The following is a 12,726-nucleotide window of genomic DNA, read 5'->3' on the forward strand; positions in this document are numbered from 1 at the left end:
GGCCCCGCCCGCCGGCGGCGGCCAATGGGCGGGGCGGGGCCGGGCCGTTGGGCGGCGGGCGCGGGCCCAGAGGCGGGAGGCGCCGCCGGGTGCCGGAGGGGGGGCGCCGCCGCCGCCTCACGGCCCTCTCCTCCCTCCCTCACGCCCCGCAGGCCGGCGGTGCCGAGCGTCGTCCCCCCGCGAGGATGCAGGCGGCCCGCGGCGCCGCCGACAAGGTACGGGGCTGGGGGTGGGCGCGGGCAGGGCCGGGCCGGCCCCGGGGCTGAGGGGGGCCGGGAGCCCCGGGGCTGCTCGCCTCACGGCGCTCCGCTCCCGCGGCGCAGGAGAACCGGCCCGCCGAGCCGCGCGGGGCCGTGCCGGGCACCCCGCTGAAGCAAGCCGCCGCCTCGCCGTCCGTGCTGGCGGAGGTGCAGCCCGGCTGTCAGCCGCTGGCCACACCCCCGAAGCCCAAGGAAAGCCTGCCCGCGGAGCCCTGGACGCCCACCTCCAACCTCAAGGTGCTGATCAGCGCGGCCAGCCCCGAGATCCGCAGCAGGGAGCAGAGGAAGGAGCTGTCAGACGCCACGGGTGAGGCCCTGCAGCCCAAACGCTGCTCGCAGGTATGCTCTGAAGGTCTCCTCTTCGCCTCTTTTTGTTCGTAAAATAAAACCTTAGCTGAAGACTGTTTATTCCGTACAAAAACTTCCAAGCTAACACATTATGACTTTCAGCTCTGATCTTGTAGCGTTTACAAATGTAACTTACAACATCACATTGTTACACGCAACAGGCAAAATTTTTCTTCCACCGTTGTTGAGGACCAAGGGGGAACGCTGAGCTTTGACTGTGCCCACAACAAAGCTGTTAAATGTATATATTTACACAGTTGTTGTAAAAATGTTTCAAGTCCTCTTCCTTATTTCTGCGTAGGAGCACTTATTGGGAGATGAGTATGAAAAATTGCAACCAAGTCGCAAGGAGAAAAGCCTAGGATTACTGTGTCATAAATTCCTAGCTCGATATCCTGATTACCCCAGCACTGCAGAGAATACTTATATTTGCCTCGACGAAGTAGCTGAAGAGCTCAGTAAGTTGCCGTATATGCCATTATATGGCCTCGTGCAAGTGTGCCAATAAACCACCCTTCTGTGTTCAGCACTTTTTTTGCTCCATAAAACTTTGAATGCTTACTGTATGCTCTCATGTTTACCTAAACACAGCTTGAATGTCTTCGTTCTTACCACAATTATTTTAAGAAGCTAAAGTTTGCTCGGTGAACTGAATTAAGAAACTCTGAATGATGTTTAAGATTAAACATCTACATGACTGCAGATACCGCAAATAACCAGTTGCATTTTTTTGAACCTAGAAACGATGGCTAAGATTCGTGGCTGATGTTTTTGTGTCAGGAGCTAGCATTTCTGAGGCTGAGCCCACGGTTTCCTGTCCAATCATGACATCAAAGCAAGAAACTACTTTCTGTTATCTTGTATCGCACCAGTGATCTATTAAGAGTCCAAGTTGCTAGGAGCTGAAGGTTTTTTTTCTGTAAGAGCTATGAGAATACAGTGTCCTGCAGATTAGATGAACTGCAAATTGTATCGATACATTTTTGTACCAAATATCACCTGTTAGAAAACACCTACTCAAAAAGGAGAATTGAATAGACAACAGAGAAAAGGCCAGTATGTTAATAGAATAGCATGGAAAGCAAGTTACAAAACAGTTGTTCACTGAGAGTTTCCAACAGTATTTAACAGGGCGATCTAAAATTGATACAGTGAATTAAAAATGTTTTTTTGTTGTTGTTGTTTGTTGTTGTTGTTGTTGTTTTTAAAAAAAATCTGTATTGAGACCCATCTAATGGCATTACTGGTAATAGTAAGCTTTAGTTCTTAAGCTATACTGTAGACCAAGAAGAGCTTGGTCGACAGTACAAGACATACAAGTACAAAAATAACTTGGTCTGGAAGAGCAAGTCCTTGCCATGTCTGAAGCAAGACTTGTTTTCTTTTTCTTGCCTGCAAGATCTGTAAGAGTTATTTTCAGTAAAGTTGGTACTTAGGAACTGGCGAAAATGCATTAGAATTATATTAAGAGGGGAAGTATGGGAAACTGTTCCTTTTTCTGTGCAAGTCCTGTATCAGGTAAATGAATGGAAAAAAGTAACTTATGTAGTAAAGATGTCGTGCTGATCTTCCTTTTTTTTCCTTTATTTTAGATGTTGAACGTAGACGAATATATGATATTGTGAACGTGCTAGAGAGCCTACACATGGTGAGACGCCTTGCCAAAAACAGATATGCTTGGCATGGGCGACATAATCTCACCAAAACTTTGCAGACCTTGAAAAAAGTCGGAGAAGAGAACAAATACACACAACAAATTCAGATGATCAAGAAAAGAGAGTATGAGCATGAATTTGATTTAGATGGTGAAAGAAACGAAGAAATGGCGAGGTCTTTTGTCTCAAATGAGCATTCAGAAATGTGTTTTGTGGAGCTCCCAGGAATGGAATTTCGTGCTGGTAATATTTCTCTATAATGCCAAGAAAAATACGTACTCATGATTATAATTACCTATGCACATGGAAAAAACACTTTTTGGTCTTTATTTCTAAAATGCTACTGCCTGAAAAGCACCGCATCTGTTCGTGGTTGGAGGAAGTGCTCTACTTTCTTCTAGTTGTTCTTCTAGTTGTCCCATTTGATTCTTATGCGTGTATTTTACTTTTAGGGGGCAAGAACAAGGGTGGACAACAGGTGAAACTGACTAACATACTCAACATACAATTAAACCGCAGGATGTTATCGAAGCCAAAAATATACGTGACACCATTAATTATTATTTTTTAAAATTTAGGTTTGATTAATGGAAAAAACGTTCACTAACGATTGTTAAATATGTTATACAATCTACAGTTAAACATCTTTGAGAGTACAAGTCAGATGATAGGGAAGGTGTACCAAGGGAGACACCACGCTCTTTGCTGTGTAGTTAGATATGTTGTCCACCTAATTACCTGACTCTTGCCATGTAGAGACTCAATTCTGCAGTCCGTGTTGGCGCTGCCTAGTTGACATATTGTTTGTTCTCAGCATTGTTACTGACAAATATCTTGAGCGTTTTTAAAAGTGTTTGTAGCTGCCACATCACTTAATGCTTTAATCCTTTTTTCTGTCTGCTGCAGCATCAGTAAATAGCAGGAAAGACAAGTCCTTACGAGTGATGAGTCAGAAATTTGTGATGCTGTTTCTTGTATCAACTCCTCAAATAGTAAGCCTTGAAGTTGCTGCTAAAATCTTGATTGGCGAGGATCAGTTGGAAGACCTAGATAAAAGCAAGTTTAAAAGTAAGTAAAACGCTGCTGTTCCTGTTCACTTTTTGATCATACTTTAAATAGAAACACCCAGTGTAAGCTAAATGAGCTATATCTAGTACAAGATTATGTAGCATAAAACGCTGTCATCTTCTTCCTGCCATTTGTATTTGAACTTCCAAAAACTCAGTAAGCTCCGAGCAGTTTTTATTAGGGATCCACCTGTACATTGTCATTCACACACACCATGTAAGAAATACACACCACGAAAGAAAAGTCCATTGAATCATTTCATGGTGAAATCATGTCTGCTTATTAGTAACTGTTTCTCAAGCAATCTGTGACAGATATTGGCATCATTTCAGCAAACGTGTCTTAGCATCATGCAAATCTGTGTTCTGGTCATATAGTCACTCGATGGAAATCTGAAGAAATGCTTTAAAGGCCTTGTTCATGGCTTAAATGCATGAGGAAGTGAAACCCCATGTTGTAACTGCCAATTATTTCTTCATTCTTTTACCCTGCTTTCAGTTCCCTGCACATTTCCTCCTCTTGCTCTCCATTCAAATGTAAAGGTACTTCTAGGTCCAGGCCGGTATATTTATATTAATTGAAAATGTGCCTGCTCTTGAGGGATTAAGAATTAATTTCACATTTCATTAAAAATTAAACCCTTCCTTGCTTCTCAGACTATTTTTTTTTTTCGGTGAAACTATGCAACAGACCGATCCTTGCTGGTTTCAGTTCATAATTTCCTTTCCATTGCATCTGGGCAAAACAGCCTGTGTGGGTAGGGTTGTTTGTTAGTTTTCATTTTTTCTTCTTCCTCCATAACATCTATGTCTCACTAACAGCATTTTCATGGTGTGCCATCCATGTGTTAATACTTAACGGTATCACATATTTTACTATTACCACCACCTCGCTTAAGAAGCGCAGTCTGAAGTTCCGTGACTTGCTAGACTTCCAATTTTCAGTAGCAGAAGCTTTGGATTAAGCACATTCACTGTGTGGTTAAAGAATTCATTTGTAGTTTTACTGCTGCCTAAAACTTTTTCATAATGGCTCAGCCTGAACACTTTTAAAAAACACGCAGGATGTTCATCCTGTTGGAGTTCCATGTGTCTCTTCTCCATACTTTCCACCTTTCCTTGCATATGTACACCTACCTTAGAAGTTGCTCATTTTCACTACAGAATTTGTGTAGGTTTGGCCAATGTACAGAGCCCAACTTGTTTTGAAAATGTGTTTTTCTACATTTAGCATATCCTTACAGTTATAGATTTATAGATCTGTTTGTCATTCCACTTTACATTTAAATTTTATGATACGATACCTTATTTCATAGTACAAATACCTGTTCCACACAATCCTTCTCACGAAGGAATTAAGAAAGTTTTTCCTTTCAGCTGCTAATAGGACGTCATCAGATTTTTAATCTGATCCATGGTAACTTGTTAATAAGAATTGCTACAGCTTACATTTGTTTTCTTTGATTTCAGCCAAAATTAGAAGACTTTATGACATAGCAAATGTTCTCAGTAGCCTTGAGCTTATCAAGAAAGTTCACGTTACAGAGGAGAGAGGTAGAAAACCAGCATTCAAATGGACGGGACCTGAGGTCTTGCCAAGTATTCAGGGTAGGTTACATGTCTTGCTGTTGTTGTTCTGCTGATGGTTGTGCTTCCTTCTTCATTTTGAAAATCTTTTACCAAAAGACAGAGTAAACTAGGCAGAAAGTCTTTGACAGTCACATTGTACTTGGTCCTCAACGACAGAGCACACCAGTATTTCTTGGAACGTCCAATATATTTCCACATATACATACTCCCGTATTGTGACGCTTGCATTTCCATTTTTTGCTGCTGCTAGGACTTCAATATTTATAAGCCAGATTCAAACAATTGCTTTTCATTACTGGTTCTGCACATGATACATACTTACTCTTGTGTTTCTTCTGCTTTTTAGACACAAAACTTGAACCAACTTCTGCGACCTACATTCCACATATTTCAGAATGCATCACTTCCAGAGAACAGTGTTCAAAAAAGCTGTTTCCTTCAAGCGTCAAGCAGAACTTCACTCGGCATCCATCCCTAATAAAGTTAGTTAAAAGTATAGAAAATGACAGAAGGAAGATCCAATCTGCTCCAGCCAGTCCAGTTAAAATAAGCACAAGTATGTAGCTGAAAATTATATATATATATTTTTTTTTCTAAGTATGTTTTTGACTTGGATGTAGAGTTTTGCATTAAATATCCAGGCTTGCCATCATCTCACAGGAGATGTGGATGCGTGAGTGTGCCTGCCTACAACAAAAACATGTTTGAAAAAGTCAGAAATAGACAAGATGGCAGAAATACATGTTGCCTGTAAAACTGAGGCGTTAGAATATTGATAGTGAAAACAAATCTAAACCCATGAATAAGCTCTGCAATTAGAACTCTTTCTAGTTTTAATGGATGAAGTCCTGTCACAGCCTGTGCTGTGCTATTGCAGTTGCAATGTAAATGTTACTGGTTATGAACTTTGCGTAGTATAGTTAATTCCCTGGATGTTTTATCTTTCTCTGTGAACTGCTTCTAATTGTGGCTTGTTGCAGAAGCTGCATTTTGTATCGGGCTATCTAAGCAGTTCTGTCTTCCATAAAACTGCCAGAAAATTACCTATCCATGTTTGTGTTCTTCTTAGGTGTCTTCTTTGAAGGGAAAAAAAACCCTGAGGCTTTAATATTTTTTTTTTTATATAAGTTACCACCCAAATGATCAAATCAGGTCTGGGTTTGAGTTTAGAGATAGCATGGAGCCTTAGTGTCTTCTCATTAAACGTGTATGCTGCATTAAATAATGCGGTCTCAAGGTTGAAAACTTACACATTTGATGCATCATCCGTTTTGTTTTCCCCCTGCAGCAAGCACTGATCAAAATGTATCAGCTTACACAAGTAAAATGTCTCAGCTTGCAACGATCGCTCAACAGCAGCTGGAAGGACCATCAAAGTAAGTTTGCAGAAGTGCTATATTGTCACTGACCATTAAGTTTAAACTATGCTTCTTTTGAGTCAGGAAACAGTCTGCAAAAACCAGTAAGTCCTGATGGTGCAGACTATTTTTTTCACTTACTATTTTCTGTTCAGTGGATTGAGACACACGAGTTCACGTTAAGTCTTAGTATTACAGAAAAACATTAGTCCGGGCATTTCTGCATGAAGGTACTAAAATATGTGTTTGGGCATTTTTGTTTCTTTATTTTTTTTTAAGGAAAGCAAAAGAGAGGAAAATTGAATTGCCAAGATCTGCTTCGGAAAACAATCTATCGTCGCCTGAGGTAGCCCCCAAGCCCGAAACTCACACTGCAGCACCCTCTCAGAAGTCAGTTCTCACTCAGCCACTAGGTGTCTTACCTCCGAGCCACAGTTCGGTGTCACCAGTAATACTACCTCAGACTCATTCTGGTGTTTCATATGCAATATATCTGCATCCTTCCCAAGCCCACACCGTGACAACATACAGCCCAAGTTTCATGTTGCAGCCTCTGCCATGTGCTAATGTGACAGGAATTAAGAGTATTCATTCAAAAGTCTTAAATGAAATAACCACTGAGGAAGGGGACAATCACATAGCTGCAGATGATCCACGGAAGTCCTTGACAGCTAAAGGAAGACCAGATATACAATCTGAATCTTCATCACAGAGGTGCCTTAAAAGATCACAAGCATTACAAGAGAATAATTTGATTAACAAGTATAGAAGAACTGAGGAAAGCCTTGATACTTCCATGGTAAGTTGTATTTTTTTTTTAACCTGTTCTATAGCCTAAAGATTATGTCGCTTTCTCATTTCAAAGTGATTTAGGAGCCTGCCCGATGTTGTCCAATTTGTAAATTAATTGTAAAGAAGCCAGACAAGGGAGTAACCTTATAAATACATAGTCCTTTAGCTGACTACAGAAGCATCTGTGCTATCGATTAGTATAACTTTTTCAGTATAAATATTTTGTGCTGGAATTTCAAAATACCTGTTCTTTTACCTTTGAGGAGTAATTTTGGAGAGCGTGCAAACAGTTAAAAGACTAAGTTGTAATTGTCTGCTCTTTCTGAGAAGGTGTCGAAGTGTACAGATATCTTCAGAAAGAACGCCAAAAACATTATTTTATGACTTACCTACTTATACAATGATTCTGGAGTAGTTCAGGTTACTCATCTTTGTAGAAGAGCTGACATTCATTCTTGGCTTTGAAGGTGTTGGGAGGGAAAGTGGACACGCAAGTGTTGCTGGACAGGTAACATCCCCCCCATCCTGACACCTTCTAAATATTTCTATCCGGTGTTGTACTTTTTTAATGTTTTAGACATAATGATACAGCACGGGAAGAGAATAAGAGGTTCAGAGAGACTTGATGTGGCTGTAGAAACTAGGTCTGGATCATTTTCTGCCCCTCAGTTGCTGTATGTTTTAGTGTCTGTAAATTATCAGTCTGCTTTAAACTGTGCTTGTCAAAGCAGCTGTGAACTGTTACCAGAGTGGTGTGGCTGTGTGTGGCATCAGCTATCTGCCAGCTGTGAAGGAACAAGAGGGGATAACATGGAACTGTTTCTCTTATTAGCTATAAGTTTCTATAGCACAAACTTGTTTTCTAACATATGAAACGTATGAATGTTGTTGTAGACTTGTAATTGAGAATGTCAAGTCCTTCCCAATGTCTACCTTTGTTTTCACATATATGTCTTTTTAAAAGGGAGAGTCTGTTAAAAATGAAAGACCACCTTCCAGTGGCTCACAAATGAATCACGAAATGGACAATTTCCAGGAAGAGAAACAGAACAAATGTGAAACATTCGATCTAAGCGTGGCAAGTTGCTCTGACCAATGTCAAAGAGCAGATACTCCAGAAGATGACAACAGAACCAAACCTGAACAAGACATTCCTGTGGCATTTGCCATTCCTGCTCATGAGGTAAGCCTTGTCAGACACTGCAACATATATTGTCATTACCTAGAAAAATGCCACTTGGAGCAATTTGCAAAAGAAATAGAACTGTAATGAACTATGTCTATATAGATTGCCTTTAGTTGGATTATCTTTAGTGTGCTTTAAGGAAAAAAACCTTAATGTAGGCCCATTCCATTTCTAAACCAAGTACACAAATAACAAGTAGAAAAATGACTTTCAGGCTTAGATTGGGATGAAAATAACTAAACCTAAGCAGAGAGAGGCAATGCTAAGATATTATACCTTCCTAGACCGTTGTTTGTGTACATCTAGTTTCAGATACTTCCATTTACAGTGGAATCGATGTAAAATTTTGTTCTGCACTTAAGACTTCCTGCTACAGAGAAGTGGAATATCAAGAACACTTCTATTGACACAATCAGAACTTGAAAATGCAAAAGGATTGTATAACAATGTCATAAGAAAAATGCAATCCTAGAATGAGATGACATAATGACTACAGAGTCCAGGTGTTTCTTCTTTCTGTCCCAAAGAAATATTCCGCATAAGCATATCTTTTGTCAAGTCTAATTGTACTGTGTGGACTGACAGTTCCTCTCCCAGGATATCATCTGGGAATCGAGCCAGTTGACTTCTGTGGACTAGAACAGTCTTGTTTTGCAATGTGTGGCTGAGGCTAGCTTCAGACAGAAGCTAGTACAGGCATGGAATATAGGATCCTGGTCACATGGAGGATAAAGAATAAGGCGGTGGCAAGGGGAATACAACTTAGTAGAAATACTTGCGTGTTTGTTACATCTTTGGGGTAAAGATGTGTTGTTCTTTCTCTCTTTTTCAGACCTTTTTTCCATCTGGCTACCTTATTCCTCTTGCTCAGTGCACCCACCATGGCAATAAAGCAAGCCTCTCTGATAGAGAGAAAACTGGGATATGTTCATTACAGCACAGTTCCCTCAGCTCACCCCCTGCTGGTGAGTACTAAACAAGACAGGTACACAGTAGTCTGGTTCAAAGAACTGTGAGCCAGATTCGTCCTACTCAGGTCAAGAAAACACAGTGCAAGAGTCTCAATTTTTAATTCCTTCAACACTTGATTTTCCTGTTTCAGGTGTCATTCCAGTGACGGCCTCTGAATTGAAAGCAGTTAACATTCCTGCTTTTCATATAACATCCTTGAATATAATGCTGTCACCAACTTCTATAGCTGCTGCTGCACCTGTACTAAGCAACTCCTGTCAAAATTCAAGCAACACCAGTTCTGCCCAAAATCCAAATTCTTCAGTTCTGAACTTTACACTGCAACATGTAGGGCTAATACCTGCTGGTATGCAAGTTCCTGCAAATCCTGTTCTTCAGCATATACCAATTTCTCCAAAAGCAAAAATTAGTAACCACAGCTCAGAAAACATGAACTTACAGGAAGAAAAGGTAAGTAAAAACATCACAACTTTGACCACGTGCCCAGTGGGAAATAATAGTGCGGAAATTCCTTTCAGCAGGTAATTTTTTTTAAACCAATATTTTTTCAATCTTGATTTACAAATCAGTAGTGATCACAAAAAGCAGCGAAGGCTAGCATAAGTACAATATAACTGAGAAGTTAGAAAGGAAGAACACGTATCCTAATTGTTGAGGATGTGGAGCCAGCTGGAGAATGGCAAGGTGTGAAGAGAAAGCTGTCTTAGAAGATTTTGGATGAACCTGAGATAACTTATACTTAAAGGAACAAATGAAAATTTGTTACCTTATCTTTCCTTGTCAATACGTTGTTAATTTACTCTCAACTTCTTATACTTAATGATAGCTTTTTTCATAGGATAGCAGAGGCTTTTACCAGAATCTTATTTCCCATGAAGTTTTCTGTGTAATATGTATAATACTGTATTGACTAAGGTCTGTTTGCACTAAAAATAGCAGATAGATTTGAGAAACCAGTTTCTCTCTAATCCATTTTATGTAGATATACGTATTTCAAGGAAAACAAATAGTTTTATTTCTCTCTGTAAAGAGCTGCTGGATTTTGAAATTTCAGGAAACTGTTTGCTAACATCCTGCAGAAACCTAAAACTATAACTCACTTTTTTCTTAAATGAAAGTTTTCTCTCTTCTCTTTAGCCTAGTGTTCCAAAGGAACCCGAAGAGCCCCAGACAACAACAGAAATGTTTTTCCGCACACCAGGAGGGCCAAACACAGTATCTTCACTGTCTGCAAATTCAGATGGTACTGACAGAACCTCTCAAGGAACCCTATGTATTCCTCAACGAAAACTTGAAGTGTCAGAAGACTAGTTTGGGGATAGCAAGTTGCTGACTGTGTTAACAGGCATAATTACTGATAACACACTGCACACACAATGAATGCTATGATGAACAAAGTGTGTTTTGGACGTGTATTGGCAAGACTGCAATACTGGAAAAGCCTTAATGCTTTAGAATTAAAACTGGCTCTTAATGAGAAAGTTAATGTCTAATATAAAGTATTATAGCAGCAACGTTATGTATCTAGTGTTTTCTGTGTTGCTTTTCTACTATGCAAAGTAACTGAAATTGCCTTTGTACAGAAAGGTACAGTCTATCAGTCAGTACATATTTTGCACAAAGAAAATACTGTGAGTGTGTACATATTGTTTTAACAAAAAGGCCATCGTTAAAACTTCTTTTGCTCCTATGTTCAATAATGCTCTTTTGTAAAGTTAGTAAAAAAAAATCTTAATCAAGTTTTATATAAGTTAAGAATTATTTATACTGTATTGTAAAATCAGTTTGTTCAGATTCAACTTACATCAAACTGTCAAACTTTGACAGTGTTTTTGTTTAATGAAATTAAATTACTGGAGTTGAGTAATACACTGTACTGGACTCTTTTTTGGTTTTGGTCAGATAGGGGTGCGTGTGTTTTGAAGAAAGGCAAAATGGTATTTCATCAAAAAGGTCCATTTAAGTACCTCACTCTCCCGTTCTGAACTCTCACAAGAGACTCCTAATAACAAAAAGGAAAATGCTTGTGATAGTTGGGATTAAAAGTACCGAAAATATTCTGTGAAGTGCAGTTGAGGCCTTAGGGAATTGAGACGTTAGGTGGTTTGGGCCTCACAAGAAACAACCTATTTCAGTAAGACTAGATGATGAACATACTACCTTGCCTCTGCTCTGTTCTTACACTTTGAGCCCAGTGCTTGCTGTGCTACACACAGCAAATAGGCTTGAAGCCTGTCTGCTATCAAGAGAACCTAAGATTAAGTTTCTTCACTATTTGCCCAAAGGTTTTATATCTGAAACAGCTTGTGACAGAAATCACACAGACCCAGTTAGTGAAGCACTAGTTATTCACTGTTGCAGTGTGAAGTCTGGCTTCTAGAAGGAGGGAGTTCCACCTCTTAAACATCCCCAAACCATTCCTGGTACAGAAGAAAGGTAGTAGAATAAACTGTGGCATTAAGAACAAATCAACTTTGATCTCTGGAAAACCCATTCACAGTTATAGAGATGAGCTAGCTTATTTTATGTTCAATAATGTTCTAACTTCTCTTGCCCAAAAAATAACAAGTGACAAAGCAGAAACCATCTTGTGCTACAAATACTTGAAAAGAAAAAAAATTACTAGTTTCGTATGTAATTACATAATTCAAGGACTTGTCTCCCTAAATTCCTTTATTTGTTATAATTAATAATTTTATTTTATTTTTTCCTGATAGAGAATTCCTAAGGCAGAACTTTGGTTAAATCTAACTACCTTTACCTTCAGTCCACCTTAAGTTCTAAACACTGCTATTGCTTACCCTAGTAGAGGATCAATGTATAACACTATCTTATTAATCTTTCATAAAAGCCTGCCACAGCAGAAACCGTAACACTTCTGCTCCATGAAATGTTTGCCTTGTCCTTAGCCCTAATCTGCCTGGATCAGCTGTGAAGCAGGAGCTGTAGTAACGCTACGCGCATGTAGTACGTGTATGGCATTTTTTTCCTTTACTGTGCTGTATGGGGCCATAATGAACATTTTAACTTAAACCATCAACAAGGAAAGGAAGAGAAGCCTCACAGAACAGAGGTCTTGCCTCAGCCAAGAGGCAGCATAGTTCGCTTCCACTTTCTAGCTGAGATTGATGTCAGCTTCTGGGTGTTGCTTCTCCCCTACTGCAATTCTAAACAGTTTAAGTTAAGCCACATGCATTTAAATGCATACGCTGGAGTCTCTTCAATGCTGAAGGACGAAAGGTGAAGCCTCGCATTCATCTTAGATGATAAGGAATAAATTAAATTAAATGAAATTTAAGCAAAGTCCAGTGTATGTGCCTTCCCCTGTGAAACGTGCCTGTCTGCCCAAATTAGGCAGAAGAAAGGCTCTGTAAACTACTACAGTAGAGCCCAAGATTCAGGATTAGACTGGCAATGAAATACAGTTAGAACAGCTAACAGTAAAACTGACTGGCTTGCTTTTTAATAACATGGAGGTACTTTATCATACAAAATACA

The 12,726-nt window shown here is 39.7% G+C and overlaps 1 protein-coding gene across 1 annotated transcript; it reads left to right on the forward strand.

The window, feature by feature from the left end:
• The first annotated feature begins 185 nt into the window (after window positions 1-185).
• On the forward strand, window positions 186-10,850 carry E2F8 (E2F transcription factor 8). The gene is made up of 13 exons (XM_035327535.1): window positions 186-215; window positions 324-599; window positions 910-1,066; window positions 2,201-2,506; window positions 3,170-3,331; window positions 4,801-4,938; window positions 5,267-5,476; window positions 6,209-6,296; window positions 6,558-7,077; window positions 8,035-8,253; window positions 9,089-9,221; window positions 9,359-9,678; window positions 10,366-10,850. Exons 1-13 carry the CDS (start codon window positions 186-188, stop codon window positions 10,537-10,539), a joined length of 2,733 nt encoding a protein of 910 aa, XP_035183426.1. The 3' UTR covers window positions 10,540-10,850.
• Window positions 10,851-12,726: the final 1,876 nt, after the last annotated feature.

This window comes from Oxyura jamaicensis, chromosome 5 (genome assembly GCF_011077185.1).
Source record: "Oxyura jamaicensis isolate SHBP4307 breed ruddy duck chromosome 5, BPBGC_Ojam_1.0, whole genome shotgun sequence".
Taxonomy (NCBI): domain Eukaryota; kingdom Metazoa; phylum Chordata; class Aves; order Anseriformes; family Anatidae; genus Oxyura; species Oxyura jamaicensis.

What these genes read in the sequence shown, in the direction of transcription:
- E2F8 (XM_035327535.1), top strand. Translation starts at nt 186, where the DNA reads ATGCAGGCGGCCCGCGGCGCCGCCGACAAG. An exon ending in CCCGCGGCGCCGCCGACAAG is followed by an intron (nt 216 to 323) that starts GTACGGGGCTGG and finishes CCCGCGGCGCAG; the next exon opens with GAGAACCGGCCCGCCGAGCC. An exon ending in CGAAGTAGCTGAAGAGCTCA is followed by an intron (nt 1,067 to 2,200) that starts GTAAGTTGCCGT and finishes CCTTTATTTTAG; the next exon opens with ATGTTGAACGTAGACGAATA.